A 17,793-nucleotide genomic window follows, 5' to 3' on the forward strand; every position below is an offset into this window, starting at 1 on the left:
AAGAGGCACCTGTGTGAATTGCATTGGCAGAGCATGCAACTGGCCATTAATTACCGGTTAAAGCACCATTACATTATCGACACAGTGCTGTAAATTCAGCGAGCTTCACGAAAAAAACCGTCTCTCATTGGGAGTTGGAAAATGTTGGAATCTGCCGTCGCAATCTCAGCCACGTTCAAATCCCATCTACGCCATTGCGTTTTGCCCTGTGGCCGCGTTTAAAGCATTCCAACGTTGGGTCTGAAGGCTGTCCGTGCTTTGACCTTTGGTGTCGTTTCACTTACGCGATGTCTGGTTGGATGATGTGGACTGTGAATCACTGACATTTATGGAAATCGTGTCAATGTAAATCGGGTTCATGTAAATCAGGTGATCAGTGTTCTACATGGAAAAAAATGACATTTAGACTTTGCTGCCATTTGCTATGGCAGCGGCAGCAGCAGCAGCAGCACCAGCAGCAGCAGCAGCCATGGACAATCCACTGCTGCATGAAGGCCTCCCCAAACCTCCTCCAATCTTTCGATTTAAAGCTTTCGTGACTGCAGGGATTCATCTTCTTGGTTCTTTCGGTAAAGTCACGTAGAAGGGAAGTAATAAAATAATAAAAATAAAACATAATAAAATAATTCTCACGACGTTTCGGCCACAACGCAATCAGCCGTCCTCAGGTGACGCTGTCTCCCCGACAGACCTGGTCTTCACCTGAGGACGGCTGCTTGCGTTGTGGCCGAAACGTCGTGAGAATTATTTTATTATGCTTTATTTTTATTATTTTATTACTTCCCTTCTACGTGACTTCACCGAAAGAACCAAGAAGACTCCTCCAATCTCTCAGGATACTGCGAATGCAATGAACCACTACACATGCCATTAATAGGTGGTTTAAATGGCATTCTTACATATTTCACGTTTACATATACACACCGACACGTACGGTGCATGGCACATTTCACAAGCAGGGTATATTATTTACACTATGTCAAGCGCTCATCATCAGGTTCATTTGGTTCTTGGCAAGGTACGACACCGTACTCCCCACCGTGTTCTCGACTTTCAACACACTGTTAATAGTGACAAAGTATGTTTACGTAAAGAAAGGCAGAAGGATTAATGCCAGGCCAGTTCATCTCGTAAAGTGTATTTTCATAAGGCACAAATCAGTGTTTCAGGAAACAAATAAAAGCACGCTGTGGCTTAAAACGTTGATTATGTGAACAAGTCTCAATCATATGTAGCTCGCACACAACATAGCGGTGGTGTGGCGTGGCCCAGCTGTGCTCCTGCTGCTACGACTGCAACAGAGGCAATGCACTGACTGGGAGATGGACCCCCTTGGGATGTTCCTGCCCGAGCCAATAGCGTCATACCATATGCTCTGTGGGCACTACTTTTGGACTGAATTTAGACTTCATATCCTTAGGTTTTTTCGGTAAAGTCACGTAGATAAAAAAATTAAATTAATAAAAGTAAAATAAAAATAAAATAAAAAATCACGACGTTTCGGAGGCAACACAAGCTTCCGTCTTCAGGTGGAACCGTCACAGCACGATAGCTGTATCAAGTGAGAGAAATTCCAAGAAAACAGTCCTTGTATATATACTGGTTGAGGGTGGGAGGAGCCAAGGTAGGCCCTGAATATTATTTTTGTGAGGTTCGGTGCGGCTGAAGCACGCTGTTAGGAATGAGCCTTTGTTGTGTAAACTGGGTGCGGATGATGTAAAGGTGCGTGCAAATGGGACTGAGCCTTTTGTTATGTAGAAGTGATGCGAAAGCTTCAAATCTAGAATGAATTTAGACTGGTCCTTTCTGCATATGTATATGCACAACGCACACGTTCGGCACTTTGTCAATCGGCTGCTCAATGAACACCTCCCCCCAAACCGCGTGGATCATCGCGGTTATTCAACCGTACTTCACCGCCACTTGGCGTCTAATGAGAAGAAGACCTTTGATGCTGAGTGAAGACATTCAGATTTTTTAGGAGAGCAACCTCTTGACGAGGGCGATCCTGGAAAAGCAGTAACAGGTGGCGACCCTATTCTCCGCTCTGGCTCAGTGCAGGTTTGGCGGAGACGAGAGGACATGGAAGGGTCAAAGTGCGGTACAACCGTGGATTTGGTGCATCGCCCTCTGCTGCCCCCAGCACGGGTGGCACGGTTGGCGACGTACGGTGTGAAAGAAGTTCAGCATACACGCGTACGTGCATAGGCGACACCTGCCGTGCATGGTAGTCTCCCCGTCCGAAAAACCTATTTCAGCTTAGTGCCGCTGAGCTGTTGAGATATGACAAGATCAGGATCATTCCAGGTGGTTTAGTCATCGGCGCAAGGCTGTTATGCACGGGTTTGTAAAGAACGATATGTCATTAAGTGTATTATGAATAATGCCGCCCCCCCCCCCCCCCCATTAAATAACAACCTAATTTCCTCATTCAAACATTATTATTATTATTATTGAAACAAAAACACTATTTTCATAACTTAGCAAGAAACGTTGATGGCCACTGAACCAGAGTTATGGACGGAGTGGCAGCCAAAGGGAATGGAATGCGCCGAAGAGTGAGCTCCACCAGAGAGAGATGGAACAACGAAATGAGCACGTGCGCGGGAGCGAGGTGGATTCTTACACTCAAAGATTGTTAGAGTTGTGCCGAGGGTTTTGTGGAGGCCTTCGGTCATTCGCACGCTGCGCGAAAGAAGTTCAGCATGCACACGTACATGGCGGATGGATTGTGGCTGATGATGATGGCGATGGTGGTTTGTAACCTACGTGAGATTGGGGTGTACGGCGTAAAAAGCGTTGTCTCCTATCTGATCCATCACCTCCCCACACTCACTTAGATTCATGCCCAGAGGGTGAGCCGAGCACCTCGCTGGGCTCAGCCATGTGGTAAAGGAAGAAAGGAAAGTGGTGAGGGGTTTAGTCCAGATCATGGAAACATAATTTGTGCTAATCTGTGTCAAAGCAGCTTGGTGCCACAAATCCCGTATCATTTCAGGACATTTTTTAAAAGGTAAAGCGAAACTCTCCGTCAATCCGTTCCAGGTTGGATCATTTTTTGTAAACATCCCTGGATCCATGTGCAGCTCCCCAGATAAAAAAAAAATTGTAGGAATAATAAGTAAAAAATAAATGAAATAAATGAAAACAACGACATGACTTTACCGAAAAAACCAAAAAGTATGAATCCTTGCAGTCAAATCTATAAGTAGGAATAATAAGTCCGATCTGTGAGTCGCTAACACGAACCAGTGGCGTAGGAAAATGCATTCCACAACCCAGAATCTTATAATGACGCTCGCTGCCCGCAGGAAAATTTATTTACAGCATTGTAGACGCTCTCCATAGGCCATACTAAATGTATAATAAGAAACTACAGAGGTTCTCTGTCAAAAGCAATAGTCAGTGGGTTATATGAACCTCAAGGTGCCTGAAATTTTAAATCAGAAAGGCATGAGTGTCTGATATTGAATTCCAAAATTACCCATGCACCCCCTCGTTGCCAAACAAAAGTCGGTTGTAACTGCTTTTGTTAAGGCTATTAATCTGAGACACATTGATTCATGAATAAATAGCAAGGTACTTGCCAATCCTATCAATTTAAGCAGCGATTTGTTTTTCGAAACACATGTAAATGCTTTCACTGATTTTTTATTTTTTAATCATGCCACACTCTCCAATACTTTTGAAAAACATTTTTGGTCTTCACTTCGAAATCCGGTATGCGGCAAAAGGGTTCGTACATCGGCAGCCACCTGCCTAAGTTGAACAAGATTGGCAAGTATGTGGCGCTGATTGGTTTTTCGGCCCCTTCACTGGTTTTGTCAGAATCAACATTCCTCTATTTGAGGCAGCTGGCCTGGGAAAACCTCGACAGTCTCCATGGAACGGTGAACGTCAGAAAGTTTCGCCAGCTCTTGCGCAGTTTCTCCCCTCTCCTGGTATTTGGAGACGGTTGTTTTCATCTTCGTTTTGTCCATGACATGCCCGAGTTCTGTTTGCACCCCAGCAGCGAGCAGCCCCCCTAAAGCACAACATGAAGACGAAGTTGACATGCACGGTGTGATTTACACAGCCAGGCAGATTGCAGGGCAGCTGCCGAGGACAGGAAAAATGTTTGTTGTCGCAAATCCGGGCATCCTTTAAAACTCAAGATTCACGGTTTAAGAGGTGTTTTTTTTTCTTCTCGTAAAACGCAAAACACTATCATCAGAAACGCAACACATCGGAAAATATCGATATCGGTCCATTGCTTCGCAGACAGCGTAGATCGACGTGGAATTTGCTGCTGCCCACCACCTAGTGCCTGCAGCAGCCTATAACACCTGGTAGGCATAGTGGTGGTCCATCCAAGCACTTATCCTCCAGGCTTACCGCTGGGGGGAATTTCGAGATCTGACAAGGTCAGGTGCAATTCCGGTGATTTTGGTCAGAGGCGTTTGGTTCTTGTCGCGCGGAATTGTTGAACAGATTACTGTTACCGATGTCGTTACATACAGAGCGGAATTAATCTTAATTTTAGAACTTTCGTGACTGCAGGAATTATTATTTGTTTCTTTCGGTTAAGTCACGTCTAAAGATAAAATAATAAATTAAATTAAATAATAGAATACGACGTTTCGATTGTGTTGCAATCGTTTCGATTGTGTTGCAATCGAAACGTCGTATTCTATTATTTAATTTAATTTATTATTTTATCTTTAGACGTGACTTAACCGAAAGAGCGGAATTAGTTTATTTTTGGGATAGATCGTGTGGATGCATCGTCAGTGCTTAGCGAGCACACCCTCCACCCACTTGACAAGCGCCAATCAAATCGAGCTGTCGCGTGTGCAAATGTGCCGATGAATTTGGTTTTCAAACATGATATTAGTGGCGAAAGGCGACGTTTGAACGTAACAGAACACTTTCAAGTAATCTCATCAGCGGTGCATTTGCTGCCCAGTGATAATTCAATGAAGGCCAATCGAGTCTCTTAATAGCTTGGTTTGGAGAATTAAAGTGATTTTACAAAGACATTTAAGTTTATATGTACAATTAGCCCAACATATTCGCTGTCATGAGATGTAATAATGGTAAGGGCTGAATCGGGGATATTTATGTTCAACGCTATTTCATCGAAGCCCGCTTAATGTATAGGTTTTTTTTTACTTGTGATCTCAAAACCAGGGTTAAACAACAACTATTGGGGGATAAAACATTCTGAATGTGGCAATGAAAAGTAAAGTCGTTTTTTTTGCTAGCAATAGCTGCGTGTTGAACAATGAGCCAGAACGTACGATAATTGTGGGCCTGCCTGAGGCACCGGTGTTATTGATGGTGATATTTTTTCATATAAACGTTTAGCCATACATTTGTGATCAATTATTAAGATCATTATTTTGTTATCTCACAGAACTGCATGTACAGGTGAATTATGAGTGGATTTGACTGGTTCGTTGGGCATGCTATTCCAATTCAGGGGGCAAGGAGGCATGCTGGAACCTAATTACATTTTAAGGCCACCTCCAAAGCTGTGTGAGGATGCCCCCTTGCCAGTTCAATTAAATCCCCCAACTCTGTAGGTGAATGAAGCAATAGTGCAAGTTTCTTAAATCCCTCCCGCCTCTGTCCACACTCAGCAGTATACAAATTGGGCACACCACAATTCGCTGATCGGCAGATTGCGTGAAGTGGGGTACTTCCACCTCTTCCAAGACATCTGGCCAGTGTGGAAGAGTAGGCCAATTACACCCTCCAGCGAGGGATTTTCGAGAGCCGCCTCGAGCGAGGGCCCCTTCTGCCGGCAGTGGCGTGAGCAAAACATTTGCAGGGCTGCGCCTAAGACTCGAAATTTTTTTTTAAAAAACAGACTGAGCCATTGCAACAACAGCCAGCTTAACGAGTGAGGAGGAGAAGTGGCCACAAGCAAAAGATGCAAGCTCTTGTGTCGACACCTCCTGCTGCATCATGGGATCAGTATAGGGTAGGGTTTTCGTGGGTGGTGAGAGGGGATCGAGGGGCTGCGTCCAGAACGAGAGAGAGCGAGAGAGTGAGCGAGAGAGTGAGCGGGAGAGTGAGCGAGAGAGTGAGCGGGAGAGTGAGCGGGAGAGTGAGCGGGAGAGTGACCGAGAGAGAGAGCGAGAGAGTGAGCGAGAGGGTTGGCGAGAGAGTTGGCGAGAGAGTGGGCGAGAGAGTGAGCGAGAGAGTGACCGAGAGAGCGAGAGAGAGAGTGAACGAGAGAGTGAGCGAGAGGTGGGGGTTTACATAAAGCAAAGTTATTTTTTTTTTATTACGAAATGATGAACGAAGCAAAGTGCCGACTACACCGAGCATTTTCTTGTTTCCACTGATCGTAAAAAAAGAGGGGATCGTGAATAAGCACTGGGGCACAGGCAGAAGGATGAAGGATAGTTCGAGCACTGATGAGTCCTACAGCTACATGGACAGATCCCGCCTACAACATCTGGAAACATAACAGCATTAGTGTCAAAGGTCTGACGCTGCTGATAAAACCCAGAAAATTGCCATACGGTCCAAAGTTTTTATGTTTAAACAAAGGCTGTTATGAGATGCTCGTCCCAAAGGCTAATTGGACAATGGACTATAAAGCATTTATATTTTATGTGGATGGATTAACTCGTTGTCTGCTTAATTATAAACACAAAGCATGCCATAAGCCGATGCCAGATATCCCTCTTGTGTGAATGACAGGTAAATGTTTCCCTTATCGGGAGCCTCAATGCTGCCGTAAGAACTGGTGCCATCTACTGCTGTCTGTAACTAATCAGTCAAACGCAAGAGCAAATTTTGCATTAATTCAAGTCCTTTATCAAGCTAGCTTCCAAAGGGATTTGCATGTGTGCGTGTGCTTGATTGTATTCTTCAAAATGTATTTCTTGCTTCTAAACATTCCGTTCGGCTGAAAAAAAGAAACTCAATTGGCAATACATCTCCCACGTGTCAACTTGAGTTGATTGCCTCTGTTGGGTGGTGTTGGGATATTTTTAAAATTGACATTTTTGACATTACCTCCATGATCGAATTCAAAAGAAACGAATTATCATTCATCAAGTCCTCTTTGCGGACTCCCGTATGATGAAGCTGAGTGCCTTGCCCGTGCCTCTGATGAGCACGATTGGCTATGTACGGTGCGAAAGAAGTTCAACATACATACGTACGTACAACCCACACGTGTTGTCGAACACTACTATGGATGAGGTTTTTCTTATCTACATTTTTCAGTTTCTAAAGAGTCAGCTTCAATTAATTTGTGTTGAAGTGGCATGGTGTCACGATGTTTCACGTATAAACTAAAAAAACAAAACACATCTATTTTATGAGCTATATAGCCCTTTCTCAGAAGCGTCCTGGCCAACAAATGATAGCTCAACGAAGTGGCCTATCGTCTGGAAATGTATAGCAGCCAAATACTCTAAACGCGTGATGTTGTTCGGATGTGGAGGAAAAAACAGAGAGACCCGGAAAAAATCCACGCGACCACGGAGAGAAAATGCAAACTACAAATATGCAGCAGGCGTCAGGGTCGGGATTGAACCCACGAACCTCTTATACACCAGGCGGGGCAGTTAACATCTCGCCACCGAGGTACTGTGATTAACATTACACGTTGCACAATTAACCCAACGAAGTGAATTTAATTTCAAGTTACGCCTTAACATCATTGGTGTGCGATATCTGAAACAGTCTTGGGCGCTCGAATCACCAACCCGCATTTGACCGGTTTGATGAAGTATGGTCAAACAACTCCCATTGCCACATGTCACGAGGAGGCCGTCATCGGGCAGTGGGTAAATCATGGCAGATGATGATGATGATGAAGTAATGATAATCATAATTTGCACTTCTATATAGCGCCTTTCACCCAGAGGTCACAAAGCGATTTGGAGCCACTGTGACATTTTAAAAATGCGCAGATTAACTTGTCTCCTGCTACAGGTTAACCAACGAGCTACACTCCAACTAAATGACATTTATTCAAAAAAACGGAACGTTCAGTAAAATAGGCGCTCCGCATAATTCTTGCAGCACCTGTAATTTGTGCATGCTCGAACTTGGAATGCAAAACACGATCATTCGTATTATATTAGTTTTACGACGAATCTAAACAATTATGTAGTGCGGCAGTTACAGCCTTAATAATCGGGAAACTAAAATTAAGTACAAATATGTAAAGGAGACATTTGTTTAAAAAGTTATAGTCAATTTAATTCTACATTGGGAGCGTGCGTGAGAAGCCCATTTTCCCCGATTCAGCCGCACGACCGAACTACCAATCGTTTCAGGCCAGAAAATAATTCACTGCTGCTCACAGTAATCAAACATCACGTAGGCAGTTGAGAAGTCTGGGATTTCAGCGACGATCCTGCAAGTGTGGACGGCGAGTCAGAGCCAAGAAGCGGCTCACTCTACGCGTCTTTTATGCCATCGCTCAAACGTGAAACATTTTTTGAGATGGAAATTGAGGCTGCCGTTAGCGAGAATGGAGGAGCATCGCTACAAAGAGGGAGAGAACCTTTGTTCAACGCTTGGCAGCTCATTAAAACAAAGCCGACTCTCACCTGCGCAAACACTGTCAACTGCCCGTTATGACAGCAAGCCCGTGGCTTTAGGCCATGCTTACAAATCGTACCGCGCTTGGTGGGCACGTGCAACCTTAATGCGACCATTGTTCCCAGCGTGAGCCCCACGTGATCTCTCGCACGTGCATCGGAGTGCGATGCTGCGAGCGTGTCCCGAGTCCGAATGAATGGGTTTAATATCCCACATCATGTAACTGAGTCGAGGCGGTGTTGACCGTTCCATAGTTTGTTTACTTTGGGATAGGAGGCCACGTGGTAGTTTAATGTCCAACATTATTGTCATAAATCCCTCCACCGCCCAACAAGATTGTCACTCTGACAAATGTGTTATTTACGTGCGTCAGTCTGAGAATAGGTTTTCACATTTTTTTCTGGCAACAAAACTGTTGTGTTAAGATGTTAAAATACCAAACTGAAGCCTTTTACAAGGAATCATGTCTGCATTAACCACAATACTTGTGGCCACAATGCAAAAGGCCTAACACCATTTTGAGACCGGGCTCAAAAGAAAGCTGTCTCTGTTGTGGACCAATCAGTTTCAAAGACAATGCATATACTATCAGAGTATGTTTTTTCTTTGCAATCTGACCACAAGTATTGTGGTTAATGCAGACACGATTCCTTGTAAAAGGTTTCAGTTTGGTGTTTTAACATCTTAACATCTGTTTTATTGCCACAAAAAGAGGGGGAAAACGATTCTCATATTTTGGCACTGGCAAAGGAGGTCCCATGATGCGTCATTCCGTTGATCCAATTCTGACCAATAATGCTCCTCACTGGTGATTAAGACTTTTCATAGCTTGAAGGCCACATCAACGTAGGACGATGTTTCACTCACAGTGCTCTGAGTGTACACGGCATGAGGCTTTGTGCAAGCCACGAAATAACATAGCCTTTTGTTGCATGACCCATTTTCAGGTAACATATCTCTAACTCGGGGTAAGCATTTACACTAAGACCTCCTTTACCAGTGGCAAAATATAGTAGTAGGTTTTTACCCTTTCAACTGGTACAAAAACTCACACCTTTATACAAGGCATCATGTTTGCAATAACCACAACACAAGCAGTCAAAATGCAAACAAAAAGAAACAACTCTGATAATGATAATAACATGCACTGTCCTTGAAGTTGATTGGTCCACACCCGAGACAGCTTTTCTTAGAGCCTAGTCTCCATTGGTGTTGGACCAGATGACGCCAAAAGGCGTTTGCATTTTGACTGCTTGTGTTGTGGTTATTGCAAACATGATTCCTTGTATAAAGGTGTCAGTTTTTGTACCAGTTTGAAGGGTAAAACCCTACTACTAGATCTCTAACTATTCAGATGGTGCTGTACCTGCCAACAATTAGCAATATATGTTTGTTCCATAGTGCCGTGATTCCTATTCCACTCACTCCCCAGTGACAACTTCGGTGTGCAACTACCGAGTTTCTCCCACGCGCTCTACCCTTGTCGACGAAGCATGCGAAGTGTCCCCTCTTGATATGGCTCCTCCTTGTGACGTGGGGCAATGTTGGGTTTTGATCCTGGGATTCTTACCGCTTAAGATCCGTCTTCTCTCTCTGCAATCACCGTTAACCACGAACCCACTTCCACAGTCCGCGAACTCGAGTGGCCATACAACTTTGGAACGTTTCGATTTAAAGCTTTCGTGACTGCAGGGATTCATCTTCTTGGTTCTTTCGGAAAGAACCAAGAAGATGAACTTTGGAACGATGCTCTTCTGCCAGGCATGCTGAGAGTGCATTCGTTTTAACTGTTGGACGGGCTGCCAATTTGGGTGTTGCTGCGCCGTACGCTTTGTGAGCATGCTCGCCGTTTGTTGAGCATTCAAAGAGTTGACCGGTCATCTTCTGGAGCAGCTCGGTAATTTCCTGCAGGGAATGAACAAAGCCGTCCCACTCTAAAGTCGACATTAAACCCTCTGGAGCTGGATGGATCCGAGGTCAGTGCTCTGACCCCTGAACCAAGTCTGCAGCCACCCATCATTAAATCGGGTTGTCAAGTGCAGAGAGTTGATGGTCGCGGCTTGGCCACCATTGACTGCACGGCAATCCATCGTATTAAAAATGTGACTCTTGCGCGTATGTTTGGCTGAATTCCATCTCTGAGAATTTAGAAAACGCTTTGACTGTGATGCGACAGTTGGATAGCGGTGTGCGGGAAAACGCGACCCCGAACGTGTAAGGGATGAAAGGCCACTCTTTCGGGATCAGTACTTGTGCGCGTAAAGGTACTTTGCTCAGCCATTCTCTCTGTGCAGTGCGCACGATATTCTGCAAGGCTTCTGAATGGATTATTCATCTCGTGATGCTGAATGCACAAGATCTGCATTACATTGTGGGGGGACAAGACAAAAGAGCATAACTCAGTCCACGCTTTAACAACAATTGCTCATCATCCATTCGCAAGTGAACTTAAGACTAATAAGGTACAATTTGAACATCAAGTATCTAAAAGCGACCGCATCGCAAGATGCTGTACAAACAGGGAGGAACTTGCCAACACAAAGAGTTTGGAAGACGTGTTTCGTTGGAAACTTCACACACGTGGAAACATGCATGTCAAGCATTGTGGTCCATCCACCAGCGAAACCCATGGACACTGAGAGCGCGGATGTAAACTTCCCATGAGGATAGAGTCAACTGATTGTTCCTGAAGGGCTGGTCGTAATAATTACACTGGTCAACAAAAATTAAACATTTTTTTCTGGCCTGGACTTTTGCAGCTGTTTTAGACTAATTTCAGGGTGCTGATTCCAAATCTGATCTCAGATTTGCTCTATCACATCATTTTTATGCTATCGGCATAGCCCATTTTCATTGCTTTTACCAAAAATTAACTCTGTCACTTATGATTGCAAGTTGTTGCGAGTCAGTGACTGCTTTAGTGTTAAAATATGGTGCTGTATTTTTAGGATAGTGTGTTTATAATATAATTTTATGTAGATATCCACATTTATTTAATATTTTTCTTCTGCAGTTTTTATTGAAAATGCAATATTTGATATCTCGAAAACCAAAATTACCTTAAAACCGTTGGAATACCTTATGCCAGAAAAAGTGTGTTGACCAGTGTAATGAGCACCTCCTGGTGATAAGTAAATAAAAAAAATCCCCAAATTCGAACGTCTCCGTGATTACTCTGAACGAGGGTGATGTGGTGCTCCTTCTCGTCAGAAGCCCCGAGCGTGCGGGCAGAAATTCCACATTCCTATGGCCTGAAGCAGGGCTGAAACCATACTCTGGAAGTTGGGGAATGTCCGCCTAGTGAATGGTTCTTGGCGGTTATTGGATAGATTGCAGTTACGCAGTAGCCCGCTGTTTGCGAATGCTGTCATTAATTACGTAGCCACGACATTTGTAGAACAGCACTGACAGATCCTATTTGTATGTTTGTATGTTGAACTTCTTTCGCACCGTACGTGGCTAACCATGCTCATCGGAGGTGCGGGGGAAGGAGAGAAAACTAAAAACACAAAAAAAACAGTCCTGAAGAAATTCGTTTTCAATCTAGATTTAATAGTGAACGCACGTTTAACTTGACTAAATTATTGCACTGTGAATTATATACAAGAAATGCAACTACTTGCAACTGAGCACTGTAATGAACCTGCAGCTCGTGCGCTGCTACTACGACTGTGTCTTTAAAGGTTCCATTATCACTGGTCAACACACTTTTTCTGGCATAAGGTATTCCAACGGTTTTAAGGTAATTTTGGGGTGCTGATTCCAAATCTGGCATCAGTTTTTGTCTATCACATCAGGTTTTTGAGATATCAAATGTTGCATTTTCAATAAAAACTGCAGAATAAAAATATTAAATAAATGTGGATATCTACATAAAATGATATTATAAACACACTATCCTAAAAATACAGCACCATATTTTAACACTAAAGCAGTCACTGACTCGCAACAACTTGCAATCATAAGTGACGGAGTTAATTTCGGGTAAAATCAATGAAAATGGGGTATGCCGATAGCATAAAAATGAGATGTGATAGAGCAAATCTCAGATCAGATTTGGAATCAGCACCCTGAAATTAGTCTAAAACAGCTGCAAAAGTCCAGGCCATAAAAAGAATGTGTTTTTTTGTTGACCAGTGTTATCAGCGTCATCAGCATTGGCGTCTCATGTGTTGTGGGTGTCTCTTAGCCGCATCTGAAATCGTGTGCCGTGGGGGGGGGTCCCTGGACCCCCTCCACCCCCACCACGACTCCCACAGTGGCTGGCAGCCGTAGCCTGACCACATTCGCACCGACGGTTGGCTACGTACGGCGCGAAAGAAGTTCAGCATGCGTACGTACATGCATTCTCACACAGTTGTTGCTCACTTTATTGCTTGACTCATGGTGTCTAGTGCCGGATTGGGTTTAATGTGGGCTCGGGGCTGTTTTTAGTTTTGGGGGAGCCCTCTTTATATTTCATTTCTACCATTTTACTGTCTTACCGCCACCCATAGCCGATGACAAATGCTCCCTTTCTTATTTACCTTGGTTCCTGTATTTCCGTTCCCCTTGTTGTGAAATCTGATACGCGAATGATAAAGCTAGATGAAAGTTAAAACGAACAAAACCGTGATAATTTCGGCACACATTTGCCAGTCGCACACGGTAATGCCACGGATTTCCATGGACACATGACACTGAAATATGTATCATAACGGTGCATCAGTATCGCATTTAAACCACCCCGCACCTGCGAATATCACGGTTGGCTACGTACGGTGCGAACGAAGTTCAACGTACATCCAAGGCAGCCTGTATGTGTTTTGGTTGACCGCCTCTTGTATTTTTTTAATCCGAAGTCCCGGGGCAGCATCCCCTTAAAGCCCCTGCGCTAATCCGGCCGTGCCCACGAGATCCACAGACACCAACAACAACAACCACCACCACCACCTAGCGCAGGGACAGTCAGAGCAATCATTTGTTGTTATTGTTGTTATTGCGCAAAGCCGCGGGTGGGGGGAAGGGGGAGGGGTGGTTAGAGAAGGGCCGTTGACAAACTTCGACAACGCGCGATCAACGGCCCCTGTAACGGAACCGATCACCCGAACCTGTAACGCGCCGACTTGATGGGGTGCACCACGGCGATGTAGCGGTCCACGCTGAGCACGGTGAGGCAAAAGATGCTAGTGAACATGTTGATGCCGTCCACGCTGAGCACGAGGCGGCAGAGACCCGCGCCGAAGGGCCACCGGTTTATCGCCGCCGCCGTGGCGAGGAAGGGCACGCTGAGCATGAAGAGCTCATCGGCCACGGCCAGGTTGAGGATGTAGATGTTGGTGGCCGTCTTCATCTTGGCGTAGCGCAGGATGATGTAGATGACGAGCGAGTTCCCCGAGAGACCCACCAGGCACACGACTCCGTAGATGAAGGGGATGACCACGTTGCTGGCGTCTGCGTCCCACGCCTGCCCCGAGCTGTTGAAGAAGTCGTTGTCATAGAAGGAGTCGTTGACGCTTCGGCTGCTGCTGCTGCTACTGCTGCTACTGCTGCTGTTATTGATTAAGTGGCCCATTGTTGGGAAATCGCGAAGGCAGCGAGCTGGTGGCTTGCTGATGGCGATGATGATGATGATGACAACCGTCTGGTGACTACACACGGTCTAGCAGCTGCAGCTTGCGTGGTGCTGAGACTGTGAGGCACGCACAAGTCAGCACCGCGTATGGGAGTGGAGAAAGTCCTGAGAATTTAACCATTGCCTAAACAGACGGCGCTTCATCCGGCGCCAACTCGCGCTGGAGAGTCACTAATTACACCGGTCAAGCCACCACTGCTGCTCGCTCAAGCATTCGTTTACCATCACCGAGTCGACACGCGAGCGTGCGTGCGTCATGCACGCGCATAATAATGATAATACTACACCCTCGCATCGCTGCCGCTGACCACAGCCTCGGTAGGTAAAGCCCTCGTCATGTCTTTTATGATCCACACGAAGGCGAATAAACACCACGTGCAAACCTCGACCACGTGTCTACGATGACTCACTCGACTGAGCACGTGGCCTTGATTGACGCAAATCAAAACGAGGCGCCGCTTTCAATTCGGTACTTTGGGAACCACGAAGAAAATAAATAAAAAAGCGTCGATCACGCTCTTCTCATCCCCCCGCACTGCGCGGCACCACGAGCTGTCGCTCGACAACAACCAAAACATCCGTGTCAAGTCGGGGCTGCCAGCTGATGCGGGCACGACAAGCCCAAACTTGGCGGTAGGCGAAATAAGACCGCTGTAACGATCTTCTCACACCACTAACTGCGTCTCGTCCACCCAGAGCTGCGTCTCGTCCACCCAGAGCTGAGTCTGTCCACCCAGAGCTGAGTCTGTCCACCTAGAGCTGAGTCTGTCCACCCAGAGCCGAGTCTGTCCACCCAGAGCTGAGTCTGTCCACCTAGAGCTGAGTCTGTCCACCCAAAGCTGCGTCTGTCCACCCAGAGCTGAGTCCACCCAAAGCTGCGTCTGTCCACCCAGAGCTGAGTCTGTCCACCCAGAGCTGCGTCTGTCCACCCAGAGCTGAGTCCACCCAAAGCTGCGTCTGTCCACCCAAAACTGCGTCTGTCCACCCAGAGCTGCGTCTGTCCACCCAAAACTGCGTCTGTCCACCCAGAGCTGCGTCTGTCCACCCAGAGCTGAGTCCACCCAGAGCTGCGTCTGTCCACCCAGAGCTGCGTCTGTCCACCCAGAGCTGCGTCTGTCCACCTAGAGCTGCGTCTGTCCACCCAGAGCTGCGTCTGTCCACCCAGAGCTGAGTCCACCCAAAGCTGCGTCTGTCCACCCAGAGCTGCGTCTGTCCACCCAGAGCTACGTCTGTCCACCCAGAGCTGCGTCTGTCCACCCAGAGCTGCGTCTGTCCACCCAGAGCTGCGTCTGTCCACCCAGAGCTGCGTCTGTCCACCCAGAGCTGCGTCTGTCCACGCGGCTCTGAGCGGCGTGTGCGCGCCAAATGCTCTCGCCGGCAACAGCGCGCTGCTGCTGCGGCGGTGGTGATCGCGACAGAAGCAGCGACGCTCTGAGTCGCCGCGAGCGAGCGTGGTGGTGGTGAGTGGGGGGGAGGGTTGAGCCGGAATTCTCACGCAAGCCGCCACCCACCACCACCACCACCGCTTTAAGTCCCCTCCATCCCGTCGCGCCTCTCACTCCTGCGCGCGTCTTGGTGCGCACGGTGATTGGCGTGGCGAGAATGCGCGACGCACGAGGTTTGTTGAGAGACGCGATGGGGGCTCTTGGGGGGGCTCTTGGGGGGGGGGGGGCTCATCCCGTGTGTCTCGTGCGTCTCCCGCCAGCCCCCTCGCCACGCGATGAGACCGTGCGTGACCCTTTGGTTCTTTCGGTGAAGTCACGTGGATAGAAACATGAATAGATCGCGACGTTTCGATCGCAACGCAGGCAACCGTCATCAGGAGGTGAGACAAACACAGCCAGGAGGACTGCTGACGCAGGGGACTGCAGTCGCGAAAGCTTCAAATCAACATTGATGCCACGTGTATTGCGCTAGTGGACAGCGTGCTGCCCGATATGCGTATGTATGTTGAACTTCTTTCGCAGCGTACGTAGCCAACCGTGCTATGTGTGCACGTATGTTGATCTTCTTTTGCACCATGCTTCGCCAACCGTGCTTTGTGTTGATGTTGAACTTCTTTCGCACCGTACGTAGCCAACCGTGCTAATCGGAGGTGCCGCGTGGTGTAATAGGGTGGTGAGCGCGTCGGGTTTGCGATCCGAAAGGTCTCCGGTTGGTTTTCGATTTCCCCGTGCGTTTACACCACAAGTCGATCGGCAGGTCACAGTGCGGTGGGGTAAACCGTGGGTATGCCCCACTTCTGCACGTCAAAAAGAGCTTCACAACTCATCGGATTCCTCCAGTCTAAAACAATAAAACAAATTCTGATTCTGGCCATCGTAGAAGAGAAGACCAAACTACCCAACTCTCCTTCTAAATGAGGGAAAACCGCCACGCGTCTTTTTTAAACGAGATATTGCAGACTGGATTCGAAGCTTTCGTGCCTGCAGGAATTACTCTTTGGTTCTTTCGGTAGCGTCACGTCGAAAATAGAATCAAACAATAATAGAAGACGACGTTTCGATTGCAACACAAGCAACCATCATCATTCTAGGTTTGTTTTTTTCTCATTCATTCTTACATGATGATGGTTGCTTGTGTTGCAATCGAAACGTCGTATTCTATTGTTTTTAGATTTTATTTTCTACGTGACGCTACCGAAAGAACCAAAGAGATATTGCAGGGCCGCACCTTTACCCCTTTACCCCTCGCCCTACATAGAGCGCAACAGCGCCACTCAATATTAAACAAAAGCGCAAACTTACACTCGAGCCTGTTATTCGTGTGCTTTCCCCGATGAGAGAATCATCCGGGGATGGGCTAGTTCTCGCCGAACATCGGGCAGCCGAGCGAGAGCTGAGCCTTGACAGCGCATCGATGGGCGCCCACCAATGCCCGATGCACAGGTGCTGTAGGTTGCGGCGGAGGTCACGTTGCCAGCAGAGGGCAATGCAGCAGAGGTCACGTGGGCCGAGGCCACCAAAATGTTCTCAGCTGATGAAGGCTCAACCTCCTCTCTCACGCTCCCCCCACCTTCGAAATTGTGATAGCCAAGTAAACAAATGTTGATGAACACACTTGATATATCTATATACATATGCGCGTTTCCTTGGGTATGCAGAGAGTTGGAGTTCGAACAGACTGCACGACAGCAATTGGCGCCGGATCAGACCGATATTCATTCTGTTGTTTTCTTCTGCTCCTGCCCTTTTAAAATAAGGTCACGCTCCACGGTTGGCATAGATAGGCCGTGGGGGGCGTGGGGGGGGAGGGTCTTGGCCACTAATATTGCGAGAAGAGAGATTTTGTTTCGATTTCGGTAATGAAACAAACCGAAACACAACAACACCAACAAGTCACGTGGTGAATAGGAGGACGCTGGGCCTTGACTGGATGACGTCCCAAAGTAGAGCCGCCGTGGGTCTTTTTATTATTACTACTACACGCTTTCATTTAACTCACTCTGTCTGTTGTTGTTGTTGTCGTTGTTGTATCCTCAAATCTTGTAACTCAATTTTAACCCACTTCCCAATGTGGTATCAACTGCAAACTTGGTATACTTATGTCATACTGATGACAATACTATATTATATCATTAAAAAAACATTCTTTTTTAGATGTTATGTTTCGGCTTGGGTCTAAAT

At 46.6% G+C, this 17,793-nt stretch overlaps 1 protein-coding gene across 1 annotated transcript in view; it reads right to left on the bottom strand.

Annotated features, from left to right (window-relative positions):
* LOC144941611 (somatostatin receptor type 1-like) overlaps window positions 1-14,107 on the bottom strand; it is a 30,708-nt gene extending 16,601 nt beyond the window's left edge. The window contains exon 1 of the mRNA XM_078867932.1: window positions 13,644-14,107. Within this exon, the coding sequence (XP_078724058.1) occupies window positions 13,644-14,107 (464 nt within the window). The remainder of the gene's footprint in view (window positions 1-13,643) is intronic.
* Between the last annotated feature and the right edge of the window lie 3,686 nt (window positions 14,108-17,793).

Source organism: Lampetra fluviatilis, chromosome 25 (genome assembly GCF_964198595.1).
Source record: "Lampetra fluviatilis chromosome 25, kcLamFluv1.1, whole genome shotgun sequence".
In the NCBI taxonomy this organism is placed as follows: domain Eukaryota; kingdom Metazoa; phylum Chordata; class Hyperoartia; order Petromyzontiformes; family Petromyzontidae; genus Lampetra; species Lampetra fluviatilis.